Here is an 18,035-nt window from a genome sequence, read left to right as displayed (position 1 = left end):
CAGCAAAGGCAGGGGACACCTGGAAGGCTGTGCAGAAGCAAGAGGACTAACCAAGCAGCTGACCACAAATGCCAAAGCAGGCCAGAGAGCAGTGGCAGCTAAGCCTGGGGCTTTTCCTCTCTAGGGCAGGCTGCACTGGCGGAACCCTCCAGCAGCAGGCTCCCTGCTTGGCCACCAGTGTCCTTGTCCTGTGATTCAGGGGAGGTGCAGCAGGACTCTTAGACCCTTGGCCGACGCCACAGCATGACTTCTTGCAACAAAGTCCCCTGGGCATCACCCAGGAGGGTCAAAAAAGGAAGCTTCGAGCACAGCAGCTAAATGACCCTCCTACAGCAAGCCCCAACAGGGCAGATCAAATAAAGGACTTTGCTAGGCTGCACCATTTTAACAGCTTGACTGTACATTCACTCCCTGGGTAGTTCAAAGGCCTCATTTATTGCAGCTCCAGACAGAATACAGGCATTGCCCTTCCCCAGGCTCATGTACAAAGTCAAGGTGGGCCCTCTGTATCCTAAACCAGGCTGAGGACTCGGTGCTAGCAGCATTTTTTTTAAACAGAACCTTCTCTGTCACTGTTTGTACAAGAGCAACTAGACTCTTTGCCCTTCCTTTACAGCATAGGGAAAGGGTTTTTCCTCTCTCTCCTCCTAATCTTCTACTTCAGCCAGGGACAGTCAGAGGAAAGCTGGCTCCACACACAGGTTTGTCCATAGCTGCCAGGAAGCCGTAGGAACCAGTACTAGGAACTGCTTTCCCTTTTGTCAGCACAACAGCTGTGAGTGCAATCGTTTTCTGTTAAAAGGGGCTGCTGCCTTCACTTGTAGTCAGGAAGGGCAACCCATTCTCTGAAGTTGATGTCGGAGCTGGAAAAACCCTACCGTGATCCAGGAACAATTTCATGTTGTTCCAATGGGGACAGCTCCTCGGGGAAACGCTCTCAGCACCACAGAACAGACAGCTTTTGCTTGACAGTTGTTCTTTGATCTTGTCTCCTTTCTGCCTCTGCAACCCTCAACAGCCTTTTTCAAACTTGCATGATTTACAACACTCCTCTGTTGTAGCAGGGAAAACCAACCTGGCTCCAGACCTGTACTTTAAGAACCTGTCCCAGTTCTCCCTCTTGGCCATCACACCATTTTGCAAACACTGGGATTCCTTGCCTTCTCGACAGTTCTGTTGCTAGACCAAGAAAAGGATGATTTCCAGCCCTGAAAACCTCATCGTTGCTGGGAAGAGCCAATTCTGTGCCAAGAGTTTTTAAGGACAGAGTTCACAGCCAGAGAGGCATCATTTAGTACCACCAGGGACAGGCCCCAGCTCCCATTCCCTTTTCTCTCACCACCAGGTAAGAGGCTTCTTACACAACTCTAGGGATGCTGCTGATGCCAGAGTCCTCACCCAGGAGCTGCTGCTCACCCCCTCAAACACACCCCACCTCGCAGTCGTTGCCCAGTTTTATTTCATTTAAAATCCGCTGTGTTAAATATTTTAGTTACAAGTTCTGCGTAGAGGGTAAGAGTAATAGACTCTGCAGGCACTAGCAACCCCCTCACTCCCCAATATATGTGTGCGCTATCAGATTAAGGACTGCCCCCCTCCCCCCAAAACCAGCAGCCTTGGGCTGGGATATACATTACACTTAAAGAGCTGGCCCTCCCCAGCTGTCTCTTTGCTGGTAGCACGCCAAGGCCTCGCACGCAGGAAGCCAGCAGTCGGATCCACCGTCAGTGAGCTGTGATTCAAGGACAGCTGCTGGGGGCTGGTTCTTACCCCCCCGTGTTGGGCATGTAATGGTGAAAGGGTTGTACCCCCCAGGAACAATGCTGCCTCCACAGAGGTCACAGGCTCTGCCCACCTGGACACGAACATTCACACCACAGTGACCAGGCTGGAGAGAGACAAAGGATCTCCAAGGGAAAGCAGGGGAGCTGCCGCTGCTGCGTTCCTGGCCATGGAGGGAGTGTAACTAGGGCACTGCCAGAGGCATGAAACCTACCTCAAGCCCTGCTCTGATCAAAACCTCTGCTGCAAGCAGCCTGGAGGTCCCCAGACTGCCCTTGCAAGGCAGACAAGCGTGAAATATTTTCAAGCAAAACAGGGACACAACAGTAGCCTTTCCTCTCCTCTCCCTCCCAAGAACCTCAGTGCTAGGAAATAAAGCTGAACCCGCTGAGGAGCAGCAGGGAAGGGTACCCTAGCACAAGAGCAGCAAGCAGTTTCCAGTGGTATAGGACAAGCTAGAGGTGAGAGTTTGGTGCTGTGAGTGAGAGGATGCTGTATAGACGGCTCTGGAAAGGCAGTGCCATTCAGTGGTTGGCCCACTGCATAGCAATCCTTGTGAGAAAGTGAACCTTCGTTAAACAGAACAGGAAAGGAGGTAGGAGCTATCCCCACAATTCCCTCTGGGAAAGCTCTGATCACAGCAGAGGGAGGGAGACTGGAATGACCCCTGCCAGTTCCTGAATGCCCTGTGTCGCTCCTGCTGGTGCTGCGGCCCTGCCCTGGGTGGGTTGTGTGGGGGTGTGGCTGCTCTACAGGTCGAGCAGCAGCACGCGGGGATCCTCCACCGCTGCCTTGATCTTGCGCAGGAAAGTCACTGCCTCTCTGCCGTCAATCAGTCGGTGATCGTACGTCAATGCTACGTACATCATGGGCCGCACCTCGATCTGAAGGGGAAGAATAAAAGACAGGCATTAGCGAGCTCAGCCCTGCTGCCTGCATGACGCCCTCCTGCAAATTCAGGGAAGACCTGGCTTTTTCCTATCCTGAATCCAGGGCTTGGGCCCTCCTGGATGTGTCCTGCCTGGCAGGATTACCTACCCACCCAGGCACTGATCACCACCCAGGCTGGATCCACACCACACAAAACTAGGTCCCTTTCTGGAGCTGTTCTCTATCACAAAGGCTACAGCCACCTACTCCTCACCACACCAAAGCAGATTATCCAGTTCTCCCCCTCACAGATAGGACAAGACCCCTTCTACACCTCAGGGAAGTACCAGTGCTAGCAAAGCTGCCCTTCACCCATTAGTCTCTGCTCCTCTTTCACAGTAAAGACTTTTAGAAGTTGACACCAACCCCCTAGAAAAAGCTTGTGGGCTATGGTCCTCATCCCACTGAGCCCTCCTCTCTGTTCACCGAAACCCCCTGTGCAACTCCACCTACTTTGCCTCCCACAGCCACAGGCCTGTCGAAGATGGCATGCATGCCTAAGATGGCAGACTGGGGTGGGTTAATGATAGGTGTCCCAAAGAGTGACCCAAAAACCCCTCCGTTGCTGATCGTGAAAGTGCCACCATCCATGTCTTCAATGGCCAGTTCATTCTTCCGTGCCTAGAAGAGAAAGTAAGGTCTTAGAAAGCCACATAGGTCACAGAAGGCAAAGGACAAAGGTTTGGATGTTCAGCCTCTCCAGGAACAAATACAGATGGCAAGAGCTTCACTGTTCAGCTGCAAACCAGCACGAATTACTTGAAAATGCATCCTGTCTTTAGATCCAAACGTTTACTGGCTTTGGGGAAGGATTGTCTTGCCTTCGCTTCCAATTCCTGCCTTTGCAGGAGATGGACACTGGGACTTCTACCCCAGGGCAGTTCAGCCTTGGCCTCTAAAGACAAAGATGAAGACACATGACATCACTAAAGCATAGTTTGTGGTCTTCTGGAACGGCAACAAGTAGATAGGCCTGTCCCATAAGGCAGGGGCACAGCCACAGCTGTAACTGGATCACTCCCCACAGCATGACTCAGTGTGTTAGAGGTCAAACGGACTGAATCAATTCACGCCTACCCAGCACTCCCAATTCTTCCCATTCCTCCCAATCCTTTTCAGAAAAATCTCCGATTTTGCTTACCTTCTCACCCAACTCATAGATAGCACGCTCTATGTCAGCAAAATTCATATTTTCTACATTCCTAATGACGGGGACCACAAGACCCTAAGGAGAAGCAAAGTGCACAATCAACAAATTCACCACAGCAACACACATAACCGTTATCGGGCAGGAACCTGGCTTCAGCCCAGCAGAATTCCTGCCTCCTCCTCGGCCCACAGCAGGTGGTTGGCAGAGCTGCCTCACACCCTGGCAGCCTGCCGGGAAACCTGGCATGACATACACCAAGGGTCGGCACTGTAAGTGAGACATTTTTTGGTTTTAGTAAGCCCGTCTCATAAAATCAACCAAGCCTGACTGGATCCAGCTCCACATCCATAAAAGCAGGTGAGGCACTGGGCAGAGCTGGGCAGAACTCCTTCTAGGTGAGAAGAGCAGAATCCCTTTGTGCTGGATCTCCCCTAGACTTTGGGAGCAGTGACAGAACTTCAGTCCCAGCCAAACCTCTGCCTCACAACAGAGCCAACTAAGTCAACATCTGTATCTCCATCCCATGCTCTCCCTGGACAGGAATATCTCTTTAAAGCAGCAATGTGATTTACAGAAATGGTGGGACAGCACAGCAGGGTTAGCCAAAGGACAAGACATGCAAAGCTTTCGCTTTTTATGCCATATCCTCATAGGTCCATGAAAAAAAGGGTTTCCCTAACTTGGCCCTACTCATTAACCGCTGAGATCTATATTGACCTTGTTACTACATCTCCTAGTACAGTGGCAGAGTATTCTTGGTCCTTTGTTTTCCCCCAAAACCCATCTCAGCAGTCCACAATGCATCAGATGTCTCATTTAGAAGATCAGTCTCATCAGTAAGCTTCCGCTGCAGAGGAGCTCAAAGCTGCGCTGGTTCAAAGTATACAATCATCCCAGACCCAAGGCTGCAGGAACCATGGCCAACGCATCCAAGGTACCTACCCGAGGAGTTGCTACAGCGACACTGATGTCCACATAGTCCCTGTACACAATCTCTTTGGTCGTGTCATCAATCACTAGGAGGAGAAAAAAGCCGTGTTACACATGCAGTACCCAAGATCAAGGGCTCAAGAGGCCAGAAGTAGCCACAAAATTACAACTACTTGCTCATCTCTAGCTTAAACATAACTCCAGAGAATAATGAGCCCTTGTTGCACCTGTGGGAGAAGCATCAGAATAGACAGAAACACAGTCCAGGTAGGCCAGTCCCCCTCAGACATCCCCTTGGTTGTTCTCCTCTTCTGGGTCTGAGCAAGCATCTCTGACACCCCCCCAGGAACCGCACGGCACCTGCAGCAGCTACCTCCATGCTAACCAGCAGGCTCTTCCCTCTGCAGGTCGGCTACGCGTGACCCCAGCCCCACTCCTGGCAACCCCCTCCTAATAGAGCCCCTCTTGGCAAGCTGTCCTCTACCTACATAAGCGGCATCAGCAAAATCAGCTGCAGCATGTAGGACTGTCTCCCCTTTTTCTGCATATTTGACTTGCTTGCCCAAGCTATTAGCCCTGCCACGGACTTAGCCACCTGCTTTCCCCCAGTCTGCCACGTTCACTGGTGAGATGTGCAACTCACCAGCAAGGGTCACCACCCACCTGCATTCACAACGGGCTGGTCCTGCAGAGCAAAAGCCGCAGCTTTCACAAAAGCTGACATGAAACCTAGCTTCAGGTTGTGCTTTTTCAGGAAGGGATCCTTGTGTACGGCTCTCATCTCCCGGATGTTGCTGCAAAACACATGATAATGCTGGTCAGCACAGAGTCCAAGAAAACAGTGTTCCCTCACTCCATTTCACTGCCAGCTCCAAGGACTGCAAACCTGCACCACCAACTGGCAAACCCCCAGTCTGCTGAAAAATTCTTCAAATGTCACAGGTAAAATGGGTTGAGAGTGGCTCTAAGGACCTCACTGAAGTATCTAACAGGCACTCGTCCTGGACCACAAACTCAACAGGACAGGGTTAATCTGCTTGGCCCACACTGCCAAGCACAAAAGCAAGATGGAGCACGGTGTATTTTCCTGCTTAGGCCTGATGTTGCTGCCAATTCTCTGGAGACACCACTGCCAATACCAGTGCGGCACCGCAGACAGCAGCTACAGGTGTGGCTGGGCCAACCCTGGAAGGGTGAAAAAGCAGGAAATGCCAAGAGCAGAAGAGATGCACGTGGTGATCAAGGCAAAAGACTTCAACCAGCACGTTGATGCTTCCGTACCCAACTCTTTGGCTTTGGGAGTTCAGTGAATATGAAAGAAAGCTTCCCAGGTGCTATGACAGTGGGTGCCAGCCCACCCACAGCCCTCAACCAGACTAATCAGTTTCCCCACTGCTTCTATTTATCGGAACAGAGGCCATTTACAAAAAATCAACCAAGCTGTGGCTACAAGCTCTGCCTATTCCAGGCTAATACCGGATGCTGTGGAATTGCACGGTCCATCCCTCCCCCTCCAGAGACCTTGAGTCTTTGAAGAGACAGTTTCAGCAAGGGGCAGGGGTCTCCCTCCATGGTTTAGAGTGTTTGTTTTCCTGCATCTAACCTTGTTTAGGGCTAGGATTACCGCCCAAAGACATTAGTGCCTCCCAAGACACAAGGACTGCAGCAATGAGGACGAGGTTTGCTATGAAACTGGCTCATTATGGCTTCCTCCTTTCAGACACTGACCCCCCGCGGGAAGCAGGAGGCCCCAGCACAGGCCCTCACCAGTCAACCTCACAGCAATCAATCCAAACCAAATTATCAGATGCAATGAGAGCCCGAGGCCAGCGTAAAGCGACACCTCAATGAGCCTCTGAGAGGAGATAAAGCTGCAGCACTTCCCCTCCAATCAAGACTATTTTGCCAACCTTATTGTTCTGAGACCCAAATATTTACATGTTTTGTCTTAAGGAGCAGAATAGGATTTCAAAAGGCAATTTGATTTGGGCACAATTTCCCCTTAATGCACTGTAACATAAGCTGCCCACCTTCCAAAGCCATTAGTGTGCTCAGTCCCTGCAAGCACTTGAGTCAGGAGACCCCCACCTGCCCAGAGGGGATGGGGAAGGATGTTAGTCCCTCTCTGGAAAGCTGCAGCATCTGAGAGCAGGGGCCTCAGGCCTATGTACTGCTCACCTGAAAGGCTGATGAGCCCTGGGGAACCACCTCATGGGAAGCTAAATATGCCCACCTCCAACAGCAGTAACCTGGCGGGGTAGCAGAAAGCAGATGCTCCATCTTGGTGTCCCCTAATATCTGCTATACATGTGACACTAGTCAGTCCTGCTCAACATCTACCACTCCTAAACCAAGAACCACACAGATGAGGAAACAGGTTGCCCCTTTTACAAGCAGCAGATGACTCCTGAGGAATGACAGGCCGTTAGGAAGCTATGTACCCCTCACACCACACCACCACCATCGCCCTGATGAAGCTGAGCAGATGGTGGTACACACCTAAGAGGTCCCAAAAGATGTGTTGCCAATCTCTCCAAAGAGAATCAGAAAGGTCTTGGCTGCTATTTAAAGATGATTGCCTGCATCTATTTTGCCTTGTAAAGGGAAAAAGAGGTCTGCTCCTCACCTCATATCAATCTCATTGAAAGTGGTCAGCATGGCACAAGTATTCTGAGCTTCTTTCAGCCGCTGAGCAATACGCTGACGCATCCTATTCATTTTCACCTGAAAATTAAAAAGATATAAGCAGAAGCTGCCTCAAGTTCATCCAAGGGGCAAAATGCAGAAGAAACTCAAAAGACCCTTCTTCTTGCCATCTAGTTGACTAGTAGTGGAAGCCTAGGGCCAAGGTTTTCACTCCAGATCTCCCTGAGGAGCATGACACGCTGAGGAGTTGATTTCACTATGGAGCTGACCAGCTCAACACACAGTTTCCAGCATGAGGCTAATGTGCAAAGAGCAAGACTGCTAAGAAAGCAGGCTGCTCAACCACGTTCTCTTAAGAATGCACAAGGCAGGTGCACCAGCCTCAGTCTTTTGCTGAGGGCTTGTGGACAGACCAAGCAGATCACACTGAGCCTTCTGTGCTTGGTCAGGAGAGTTCAAGACAAGACTTTTGCCTAGAGAAGACCTGTGTCAGATTGGAGCTGGCTCTTCCTCCACTCCACCCCTAAGCAGTGCCCTCAAGCAGAGCAGTCCCCGTCTGTCACAGCCCCACCGAGCTGGGTGTGAACAGGTAGATATGGACACATCCAGAAAGCTCAAAGCTTATGCCAGAACAAGTTGTCACCCAGCAACAGAAGTGCTGGCAAGGCCCCTATTCCCGCAGCTTACCCTATGCTCTGATCTGGCACCTTTGCTGGGCACTGCCTCCCCAGGAGGGGCTGCTGCTGCAGCTGCAGCCGGCTTCACTGCAGACACTGAGGGTAAAGAACACATCAGTCAAAAAGGGAAGCCAGGGCTTGATTGCAATGCCCTGAAGTAGAAAGCCCGTTTGAGCTCCTTGCTCAAGCAACACAGCACGAAAACAGCCTTGAATGGGGCTGCGCAGGTACCAGGAATAGCTGAGGGCAATAAGGCGGGGAGGCCTTCACCATAAACGCCAAGCTGTTTGCCGTTTTTAACCTTACACGCTCTCCCCAAGGAAGAGAGGCTTGAAAATAGGAGAAAACAGCTGTTGCCTCACCTGGTTTGCTGTCAATGGGCTGAGCTGACACAGGCGGCACTGGTGGCATTGTAGTGGGAATTGGTGCTGCAGCAGGAGGAGGAGCAGCCGCAGCTACAGGTTCAGGGGCTGCAGGAGGAGGAGGGGCTGCTGCTGGTTTGGCCTTGGCAGGAGCAGCTTAAAGACAAGGAAGAACCATGGTAAGGGCAACCCATTGTCAGGGATCTCCGAGTCCAACCAACCTGATAGAAGTTAACCCTCTGGCAGAGTGCCTTTACGTCCTCAGCACGACTGAACCAATAGGAGCCACCACAGGAGGATCCCATGGTGAAAGCATTTTACTCATCGACACCCTAGCTCTCCTCACTGTGCAGGAGACTAGATGCTAAAGAGAAGAGGGTGGAGAAGGGACTTATATCAGGGGGGTTCTCAACTAATTTTAGATTAGAGCTGCAGTCTCTTTTGGAGGGAGCAAAAGGAAGAGTTCCCCTCTCAGAAGGACTAAAACCATGCTTTTCTAATGGACAACAGAATTTGTCGTCTCCAATACCCCATTGGAGTATTTTCCTCCAGCTACAGACGCAGGTGGAGGAAACATTTCACCTCTCTCAGGATCCCTCTAAATGCCTTGCTTCCATCTTCAGAAAAAGATTGGAGGAAACACAAAGACCTTTGCAAGTTATACATGCCTGACTCACCTCCAGTTTTCCTGAGTTTGAACAGAGGTGTCCCCCCTTCCACTTTGCCACCATCGGGTACCAGAAGGGCTTCAATAACACCAGCTGCTGGGGCTGGAACTTGCACTGATGTCTGCAAAAAGGAAAATCAGTGAAATTCCCCCAAATGTTGGATGGCGAACAAGTGCCCAAGAGAAGATGCCAATATGCACAGATACACATTGTAATTTGGCACAGACAGTGGCTCTGTCTCACACCATTTGCGCCAGTTTTCACACCCTCCACCAGGATTCTGTGTCAATACTTAGAAGTTTTAGGAGATGCTGGCAGTGTAACGTATAGTCTGATCTTCCTGCTCCAGGGTACAATCAAGAACTGACCTGCTGCCAGCATCTTCCTGACGGCAACATCGGAAGCAGAACTTGGCAGGGAGCTTTAACAAGAACTTCAAAGCTTAAGAGTCCTTTAAGCAGTGAGTAAACTTAAAGGCTAAATTTAAAACAATCTGAAGACGCCCTATGGCTCCGCAGATTTCTCCTCTCTTTAAACACAAACAGGTTTCAAAGCTTAGAGCACCAAAATTGGAAGGAGGAGTGGAATTGCAGCTCCAACAAACATTAGCACCACTGATGCTTAATCAATGTCTGAGGAAGGAGGAGTTACCAAGAAATTCTCACTTAAGGCACAGCCAGTTTAGATGAGAAAAGCTTTCCTCCATGAACAGAGCAGGAGACACAGGCAGGGCCCTCAGGCTCTAGAAGCTCTTAGTGGGAGAGGAGCCATATAGGCTACCCACTACAGAACTAGAAAAAGTTTTGGTCCAGAAAACTCCTACCTTGTCTGTTTCAATCTCACACACCACTTCATCTTCCGCCACTGTGTCTCCAACAGCTGAATGATAGATATGAAGACGACTGTGAGGAGGGAGGTGTGCTCCAGCCTCCCCTCTTAACCCACAGCAGTCTCCCCCACTCACCCAGAATTCTCTCACCCCATTTCTCCACAACTTCTAAAGAGAAGTTTAGCTCAATCAATCTACTGCACAGTCAGAGTCTGATTCCAGTTTAGACATCACCCTTCACCCAACATCACTCATGACAGAGAGATGCCAAGGCAGTAACTGCAATCCTTATCCCTTAGGAGAACTGCAATTAACTGTCTCATTTGTCACAGACTGAAAGGCACAGAGCAGGCTGCCAGCCAGTGAACTACAATCCATCCCAGAGCTGTTCAGTGCAGCAGCAACGGTGCTGAGAATTTCAGGGAAGAGGCAACTGCTTACCTTTCTCCCACCTGACATCTCCTTCTGTGACTGACTCTGCAAAGGCTGGTGTATTCACCGTAACCACGTCATCCCCTGTGAGAGAGACAGACAGACCTGAACACATTCAAAGCTCAAAACTTATGGCATTGCTTCATTCTTGTCATCAGGGCTCTGCTAGAGGGGGTAGGGTCAACAGACATCAAATGTCAGCCTTCTTGCTTCAAGACTGATTAACATTTAAACACAACTGAAATTGCCATCTGACTGAAAGTCACACTGTGACAGAAATGCCAGACAAAATCTTTAAGGCCTGGGACACAAACCGTCAGCCATCCATCGAGGCGGACAGCAGTGGCCCTAGACCAAGGATGAAGAGGTACCTTCAGCTGTTGTCGGGACAGCAACAGGTAGCACAAGAGCCATCCCACTGACTCCTGACTTTTTACTTACTATGTACTGCAGTGGTTCTGAAGTAACGGACAGTGAAGACACTGGAGCTATTTACTCTGCAGAAAGAGAGAAAAATATGAACATGAAGGATGTTCCTGTGGAGGCTGCCAGCACCAAGCTCAAGTACAGAATTTACATTTGCTTAACTGATCCAAAAGGCTGCTCAGCTGTTCTGATGCACTTTTTCCAAGGGACTCCTACTTACTGTTCAAGCTGCAACAATCCCACTAAGAAAGGAAACATTACAGCTTACCATCACTAGTGCTCTCCGAAACTCAGTGAGAACTGACATTTATGGAGTTTTAATTTAGGGACACAACCCAACAGAACCCCTGTGGTTTAAATACTGATAAAAGGCTGACCTAGCCAGCCCACCCTACGCCCAAGACTAGCACAGTAACCATTTTCTACCTCCAAATCAGGATTGTCATCTCTATAGAAGTTGCTGGATTGCTCCAAAAAAAGAGAAAGCACCATAAATTGCCTATGGCAACACATCCAAGAGACAGCTACTTCTCTCCACCATGTCCCTTCACAGGGAGCTGGCAATCCCAAGCGTTCCAAAGGATGTTTTTTTATACCTACTGAAACCACATTTGGAAACCTGAAGCAAATGTGCTTTAGCATTTCCTCTGACACAGGCTACTTGGTGCAAACAGACCAGCATTTCATGCTTTTATGGACACGCTCTTAAGGTTATTTCCTCAAATACATTTTTACAAGACCACCTCAGCAATGCAAACCTTGCCATATGAACAACAGTTCCCTGAACAACCCCACTTCTCCTGACAGAAATCTGACCGGGAGGCCACCATAGAGCAAACAAGACTTCTAGTCAGATAATCAAAGGGTAGAGATCCATTTATCACCAGTCTCCTCATTTCTGTCCCTTCCCTGCCTTGGTATTTGGTTCCAAACAAAGCTTATTTTCTTTAAGTATGCCACAGTTCCTGACCTGCAAAACCTAGATTTTGTTAGGGCTAGTCCACGCTCCTACAATGCGCAGAGGGATTTTTATGACAGCCAGCCACATTCTGCCTCCCAGCCCGCAAATCTTATCAGGGCTAGAGCAGCCCCAGCCTCTCCACATCACAGCTTTCCTGGGGATACTTACACAAGCTTCCTGCTGTTGGTGTAAGCCAGTCCCTGGCTCCCAGCCACACCTGTGAATGAGAATGGTGTTACCCCACAGGAACATTATCCAACTGTCCAGCCCTCAAGTGTCCCTGTCAGGTAAAAGAGTGCAAAGGACACCACTGCCCACCCCGAAAGAAGCTCAGGACTAAGTGGGGAATATAGCCATGGAGAGGCACCTCAGTGCCATCAAACCTTCCCAGAACTTGCCAAAAACAGTGGTCTAGTCTTCATCTAGATTTATAGAGATGGGAAAAAGTTATATCTTGACCTCCAAGCTAATAAGGATAACTTTGAAAAGGGCAAACAAAGCAGCAGCTACGCCAGTCAAAACAAAACCAGGAAACAGCTACAAGGGACACCATCAGGACTGCTAAAACCTCAGTTGCTGCTGAGTTATCCTCACCAATACAAAGAGGTTCCTAATAGGAGCAAGGCATCAGTCCCCTAAGAGGCACCTCCAGGAAGCCTCACAGTTGCATGGACAGGTAAGGAGATAAAAAAGAATGAAAACAGGGTACAGGGCAGAGTAGCAAGCCATCATCATCCCTCTTCTCTGTCCACCCCGTCCCAAGAACACTTCATTTCCAAAACTCACAGTGGGGAGGTACTTGCATAGCTTCTCAGTTTCACATACCCCACTGTCCCCTTCCCACGCTGCTCACATGCCCTGACACTGCAATTTTTATTACAAACTGAACTCCTGTCCTTTGTGTCTTTCAGGGCACTGGGCAGTTTTCCAGACTGATCTTAAAGAGAGTCAGCATAGCAATTGGAGAACATAATTATCTCAATTGCACAATGCCAGAAGGAAGAACCATTTCCTCACTTGATTTTTAAAAAACACGATACAATTTTGACAACATCCCCTACCAAAGAGCTGATACTAGAACTCTAGAAACCAGAAAAGGTAAGCAGATTTAACTGGTTTCTCAAAGTGAAATCAGAAGTGAGTAATGTAATGCTATATAAACACAGTACAGCTAGAAAAAACAGAGCTCTGGGAAAATCCAGTTTAAGCACTGAAGAGGAGTTCATAGGCATACTAGATTTGACATGTCACTTAACATTCACCCATCATTTTCAAAGGAGTTTATTAGAGAGCTAGGCTCTGCAACAGCACGTGTTTCAAGCACTGCAACGCTTGAAATACACTGGGCTGCTGCTGTGAAATCTTCACCAGAGCCGAATGGATCAGGCAACATGTACATTAGGCAAGGGAGGTACTCACATGGAAATACAGCTCATTTCACCAACTGTTTATTCATTACATGATTAACAGAAATAAACCCCAATCAAACCTATTACCAATTTCCATCATCAGCTCTGTTCTGTCTAGGTACTTTGAAATGAAATAAAAGCGTAAGACTCACCAGACAGAGAGCATCTTGCCAGAGTACAGTTCCCCTGTTAGAGAGAAGAGGAACTATCAGTATTGCAAAAAGACAGACCCACCCTAGAAGGACTTTGGTTTTCCCATGAGATGTGGATCAGAGACAGGACCAATATGATGAAAAAACATCCCATGATGTTTACTCCTACAGTCAGGAATGCAGCATCTGGGGTTTCTTTTCTTTGTTTTAAGGCTATGAAGCCTTTGAACTCCAGAAGGTCAGAATTTCCCTCAATGGCAAAATTTCTACTGCCTTCAGTGAGCCAGGAATTCCACCTTCTGGCGATGTTTCACTTCATATCCAAGTAATCATTGACTGCACTCCTACCTCAGCATAACGCTCCTCAAAAGTAAAAGACATTTCAAGATACTCCAGTTAACTTTCCCTATTGTTATTATACACTTCTCTAGCATCGAACCTGCAGATCTGGAGAACCTTAGAACTCTTTAAAAGCTATAGAAAAACACCACAGCAACCATGACTAAAATGCAGTTGACTGGTTTGGAACAACAGCTACGCAACAGCTCAAAGCACCTTTTATCCAGCAGCTAAGGTAAGGGGTAAAAATGGATTTCATTCACATCTTCAGTGTCTGAAGGGAAGTTTGTGTATATGCCCTGACTTCAGCTTCACCAGAGCAAGCAGGATGGGATATAACTGATCTTAAATACCAAAATAATTTGTGGAGCTGTGTGCAATAAGACAACATAGATCAAGGACCAAAGAGATACTTAAACTTGTCACATCATCTACAGGACTGAGTGCTGCAGCATGCAAAAATACATTCAGTGAACACTTCATATCAACAAAACAGGCCTGGAATCGACCCCTTGACAGTTTAATTATCCAAACTTGCCAATGGATTTGGCTTCTTGGATATTAATGCACGGTCAACTCAAGGATCAATGGACGGCTCAATAGGGTTATGATTAGCTGTGCTGAGGATGCAGGCAGACAGCCCGGGTCTGGCAGAGCTCAGCAGCTCCACCACAGCACCATGCAGCTATCCTGTTTGCTGGTCAGCTGCAGGGACCAACGATCCTGGACTGACAGTCCTGCAAAACCGGCTTCTGGCAGGGCCCTCTGGAGCCCCTGCCCCAGGTCTGGCTGGGGAAGGGAAAGCAGGGAGCACTGTGCAGACTTTGCAGTCATCGTGAACAGTACAAGCCTTAATCTTGGTGCAGCACTGGCCCCCTGCTAACTCAGATCTGGTTCGTGTAGAGCTTGCCCTAAGCTGGGATCAGTAAGACAAACTTCAAGTTAACTCTTCTTGGTCAAGCGTCTAAAGCACCGCGATCCTCAGCATATACGTTAGTTCCTGTATCGAGCAAATTCTTCCCACTTTCTGTAGTGTCCCAGATAATATGAAATTAATCACAAATAAAATATCAAGCAACCTGAGCTCCCCTCTGCCCGTTAATGTTTTCCTGGGTGCTTTATAAAAAACGTGGTAAAGGTATTCCTAGCATCCCAGACATAACTTGTTAAGAAAGAGGTACAGCCCCAGACTGAGGCAGAAACAGCCAATTTTAAAAAAAAGTTTAGAAGGCCTCTCCTTAAATAAATCGTTGTGAGAAAACACATCTGCAGCTCTCTTCCATGAGAGGTGCCAAGCCTGTATTCCACAACTGCTGCAAAATTAAGCAAAAAATCGGTATCAATCCATGCTTCTGCCTTTAAGGTTAAGAAACGAGGGAAAGAGCTCTAATGCGAGGAAGAAGCCACTAATGAAAGATACCAAGACTCCCTCTGTCTTGCATCCATCCCTTAACCACAGTATCTCAGAGGTGCACGTGCAGCTCGGAGAGATGCCCAACAGGGTTGTTTCCTGTTCCCTTTTTCCCTGAAGGAATCCCTGCAATAGCACGTGTTCCTGGTATCGCCTGCCTAAATCTGACCTCTGCCTGATCTTGGAGCTTCTCCAGTGAAAATAGAAACATTTAGGTTTTGCTAGCTGGCATTAGCACTTTGGGTCACTTTAAAGAGACAGCCTTCACTTGGAAAATAAGTCTTGGTCTAATTAGCTAGTGACTCACGTACCAAGTGATTAATTTTCCCCCCACTTCTCACATGACTTCTCAGAATTGTTTTTATAACTGTTATTATGTCAAAGTGACCCTGGCACACAGTGTCCCAGGCCACACCTTTCAAGGAGCTGTCACCTTCCAATAGGTCATTACACAGTGACATAAATTATGGAACACATCAGCTAAAGCCACAGCCTGTATACCTACACATTTCTTCTCCCACAGTGGGAACTGGGACCAGTTCAGGTAAGGACACTAACTGAACAGGAGGATACAGTTAATTTCAACAGAGGCAAAATAGAAGCCCAGTGCTGGGCAGATCTGACGACAGGCAAAGCAGCCATCAGTTCTCCAGCCCCAGCTTCTTCAAAGCAAAGAAGCTGCTGCTTTAACAATAAGGATGAGCGCAAACCACTGCTACACACAAAACCCCACTGCACATCTTTCATGGATTTTAACGCAATTATATATAGCATGGCAGGGCAGATGCTAAGATAGGATGGAGATAACAATGCTGAGTGGTAAAGGATAATGTTACTAAGACGACAGGCTGAGAACTCCTCCAGCGTGTGGGGAAGATCAAACAGGGAAGAAAAAAGTTCTTTATAAACTCTTCCCCAGATAAATAGAAGGACTTGATTCTCAAAGCACTGAACACAGCTCCTGATCAAACCATCCTTTTTCAGACTAGCTCTTCTCTGGACTTTTTCAGGTCATCCTTCAACAGCTGCCCCCCCCGCAAGTCTTACATGCTTGGATGCAGGCTACTGATGCACATTTATGATTTCTACTCAATATACGAATCCAGAGACCCTTTTTTCTTTTACGAGATCATAAAAATCCAGCCAACCCTTCCCTACTCTTGTTTCTTGCTGACTCCACTGTTCTCCCATTCAACCCTACACTTCAGAATTTCATACATCTATTGTTTTTACTTCTCCCATCAGAGGTTTGCCAGTTCTGGCATTTCTTTCTGTCTCTCCAAAAACCCTATGTTATCCCCTTCGTCAAAACTTCCTTCCCACATCGCTACTCAAAAGGAAAATTAACTACTACCACCATCTTGACTTCTTAACTTTTCCAGTACACCTAGCAGGTTAACTAAAATTATCTCCCCTGCCTAGTACTCATCCTGTAACCTCCTGATTTGCAGACTAGTTTTGTAAAAGGTTTGAATGCTCCCTCTGCCTTACCTCCCATTCTGTATAATTACACAGCACCAATGACAGCAGACAAAGCTTAAACATTGCTAAGCTTATTTTAAACTGCACTATAATCAATTTGTATCTACATGTATGTATAACAAAATATAACTATATGGTTAGTTATGAATTGTTTATAGTGCAGTTTTATATACACACACATATTTATAAACACAAATCTGTTTGTAGCACCCAGAGACAAGCATTTAACATACAACAGCCTTATGGGGAAGTATGACATAGTTAAGTGTTCAACATTACAATCAGCTGTCACCACTTGCTTGCCTACATTCACACGATAACTACAATCGAATCTCATCCTCTAAGGCTTCAGCTGGTCATGTGGAAGGGAAGCGATCTTTTTCCTCCTGTAGGTATGCATATATATATATGTATGTACGTACATAAAGCTACGCATGCTTGCTATTTGAACAGAAGATACGTCCAGAAGTCAGCAAACGACAGAACCCAGCCGGCCAAGCGCAGCCTCGGTGTTGCTGTAAGTCGCTGGCTCTGGCTACTGGACTCTGCCAGCACAGGTCACTGCCGTCTGCATCACTTCAACGACTGCTTGAGCACAGGAATGAAATAAGAACGCAGACACCGCTTTATTTGCCGTTTCTGCACGGGGCCGACCCCCGCCGGGGAGGGTCTCTGCCGGGGGGGCGGTGCGAAGCGAGTCGCGACTGCCAACAGAGGCCCCCCCCAAGCGCTTCAGCCCAGCGACAGGCGGGGACGGCGCAGCCCGAGCGCGGCGGTTTTCGGACGCTTTTGCCGTCGGTCAGCTCTGCCCGGTGCCGCAGATGAGCCGCCACCTTTCCTGACGGGGGGCGGCGGGCTCGGCTCGGCCCGGCCCGGGCGGGGCGGCACGGTACGGGGGTAGCGGCACACGCACCGGCGGCGCCGGGCCCGGGAAGGGGCAGCGCCGTGCTCACCCCGGCCCCTCCCGGGGGACGCAGCCCCGCCGCCCGTGCCGCCCCTCTCTGCCCCCCCGCGCCCGGGGCGGCGGTGCCTCGCGCCGAGGCGGCGGGCGGGGGGGAGAGGAGGGGACGCGTCCCGGTGCCCTTGGCGCCGCCGTCCCCGCCCGCCCAACCGCCGCCCTCCCTCCTCCCTCCCCGCGGCCGGTGCCCGCTGCGGACAGTACCTGCCGGAGGGCGCGCAGCGAGCGGCCCAGCGCCCGGCCCAGGCAGCGGGACCGCCACAGCAGCAGCATCGCGGCGGCAGCGGCGGCGGCGGCGGGAGGAGCCGGAGGGCGGACACCGGAAGCAGGCCCGGCGCGAGCCGGAAGTGCGCGGGGCCGGACCAACCTCTCCGGAACGGGGGGAGCGGGGCCGGAGGGGCAGCACCATGGCGGGGGGGGGGAGGGGGGGGCTGGGACAGCCAGGGGCTGTGGGGCGAGGGCAGGCCCGTGGGGTGAGGACAGGCGTGGGG

At 49.5% G+C, this 18,035-nt stretch overlaps 1 protein-coding gene across 1 annotated transcript; it reads right to left on the bottom strand.

The window, feature by feature from the left end:
- Positions 1–1,441: 1,441 nt before the first annotated feature.
- DLST (dihydrolipoamide S-succinyltransferase) lies at positions 1,442–17,891 on the bottom strand. Its single transcript, XM_054828372.1, has 15 exons — positions 17,749–17,891; positions 13,355–13,388; positions 11,962–12,010; positions 10,848–10,903; positions 10,416–10,490; positions 9,969–10,024; positions 9,155–9,266; positions 8,478–8,633; positions 8,126–8,211; positions 7,419–7,516; positions 5,456–5,586; positions 4,805–4,878; positions 3,854–3,937; positions 3,166–3,333; positions 1,442–2,666 (listed from the first exon to the last, which is right to left on the bottom strand). The coding sequence occupies exons 1-15, from the start codon at positions 17,815–17,817 to the stop codon at positions 2,532–2,534; spliced, it is 1,383 nt and encodes a 460-aa protein (XP_054684347.1). The 5' UTR covers positions 17,818–17,891; the 3' UTR covers positions 1,442–2,531.
- Between the last annotated feature and the right edge of the window lie 144 nt (positions 17,892–18,035).

This window comes from Grus americana, chromosome 5 (genome assembly GCF_028858705.1).
Source record: "Grus americana isolate bGruAme1 chromosome 5, bGruAme1.mat, whole genome shotgun sequence".
In the NCBI taxonomy this organism is placed as follows: domain Eukaryota; kingdom Metazoa; phylum Chordata; class Aves; order Gruiformes; family Gruidae; genus Grus; species Grus americana.
This window is presented reverse-complemented; position numbering and strand designations above follow the sequence as displayed.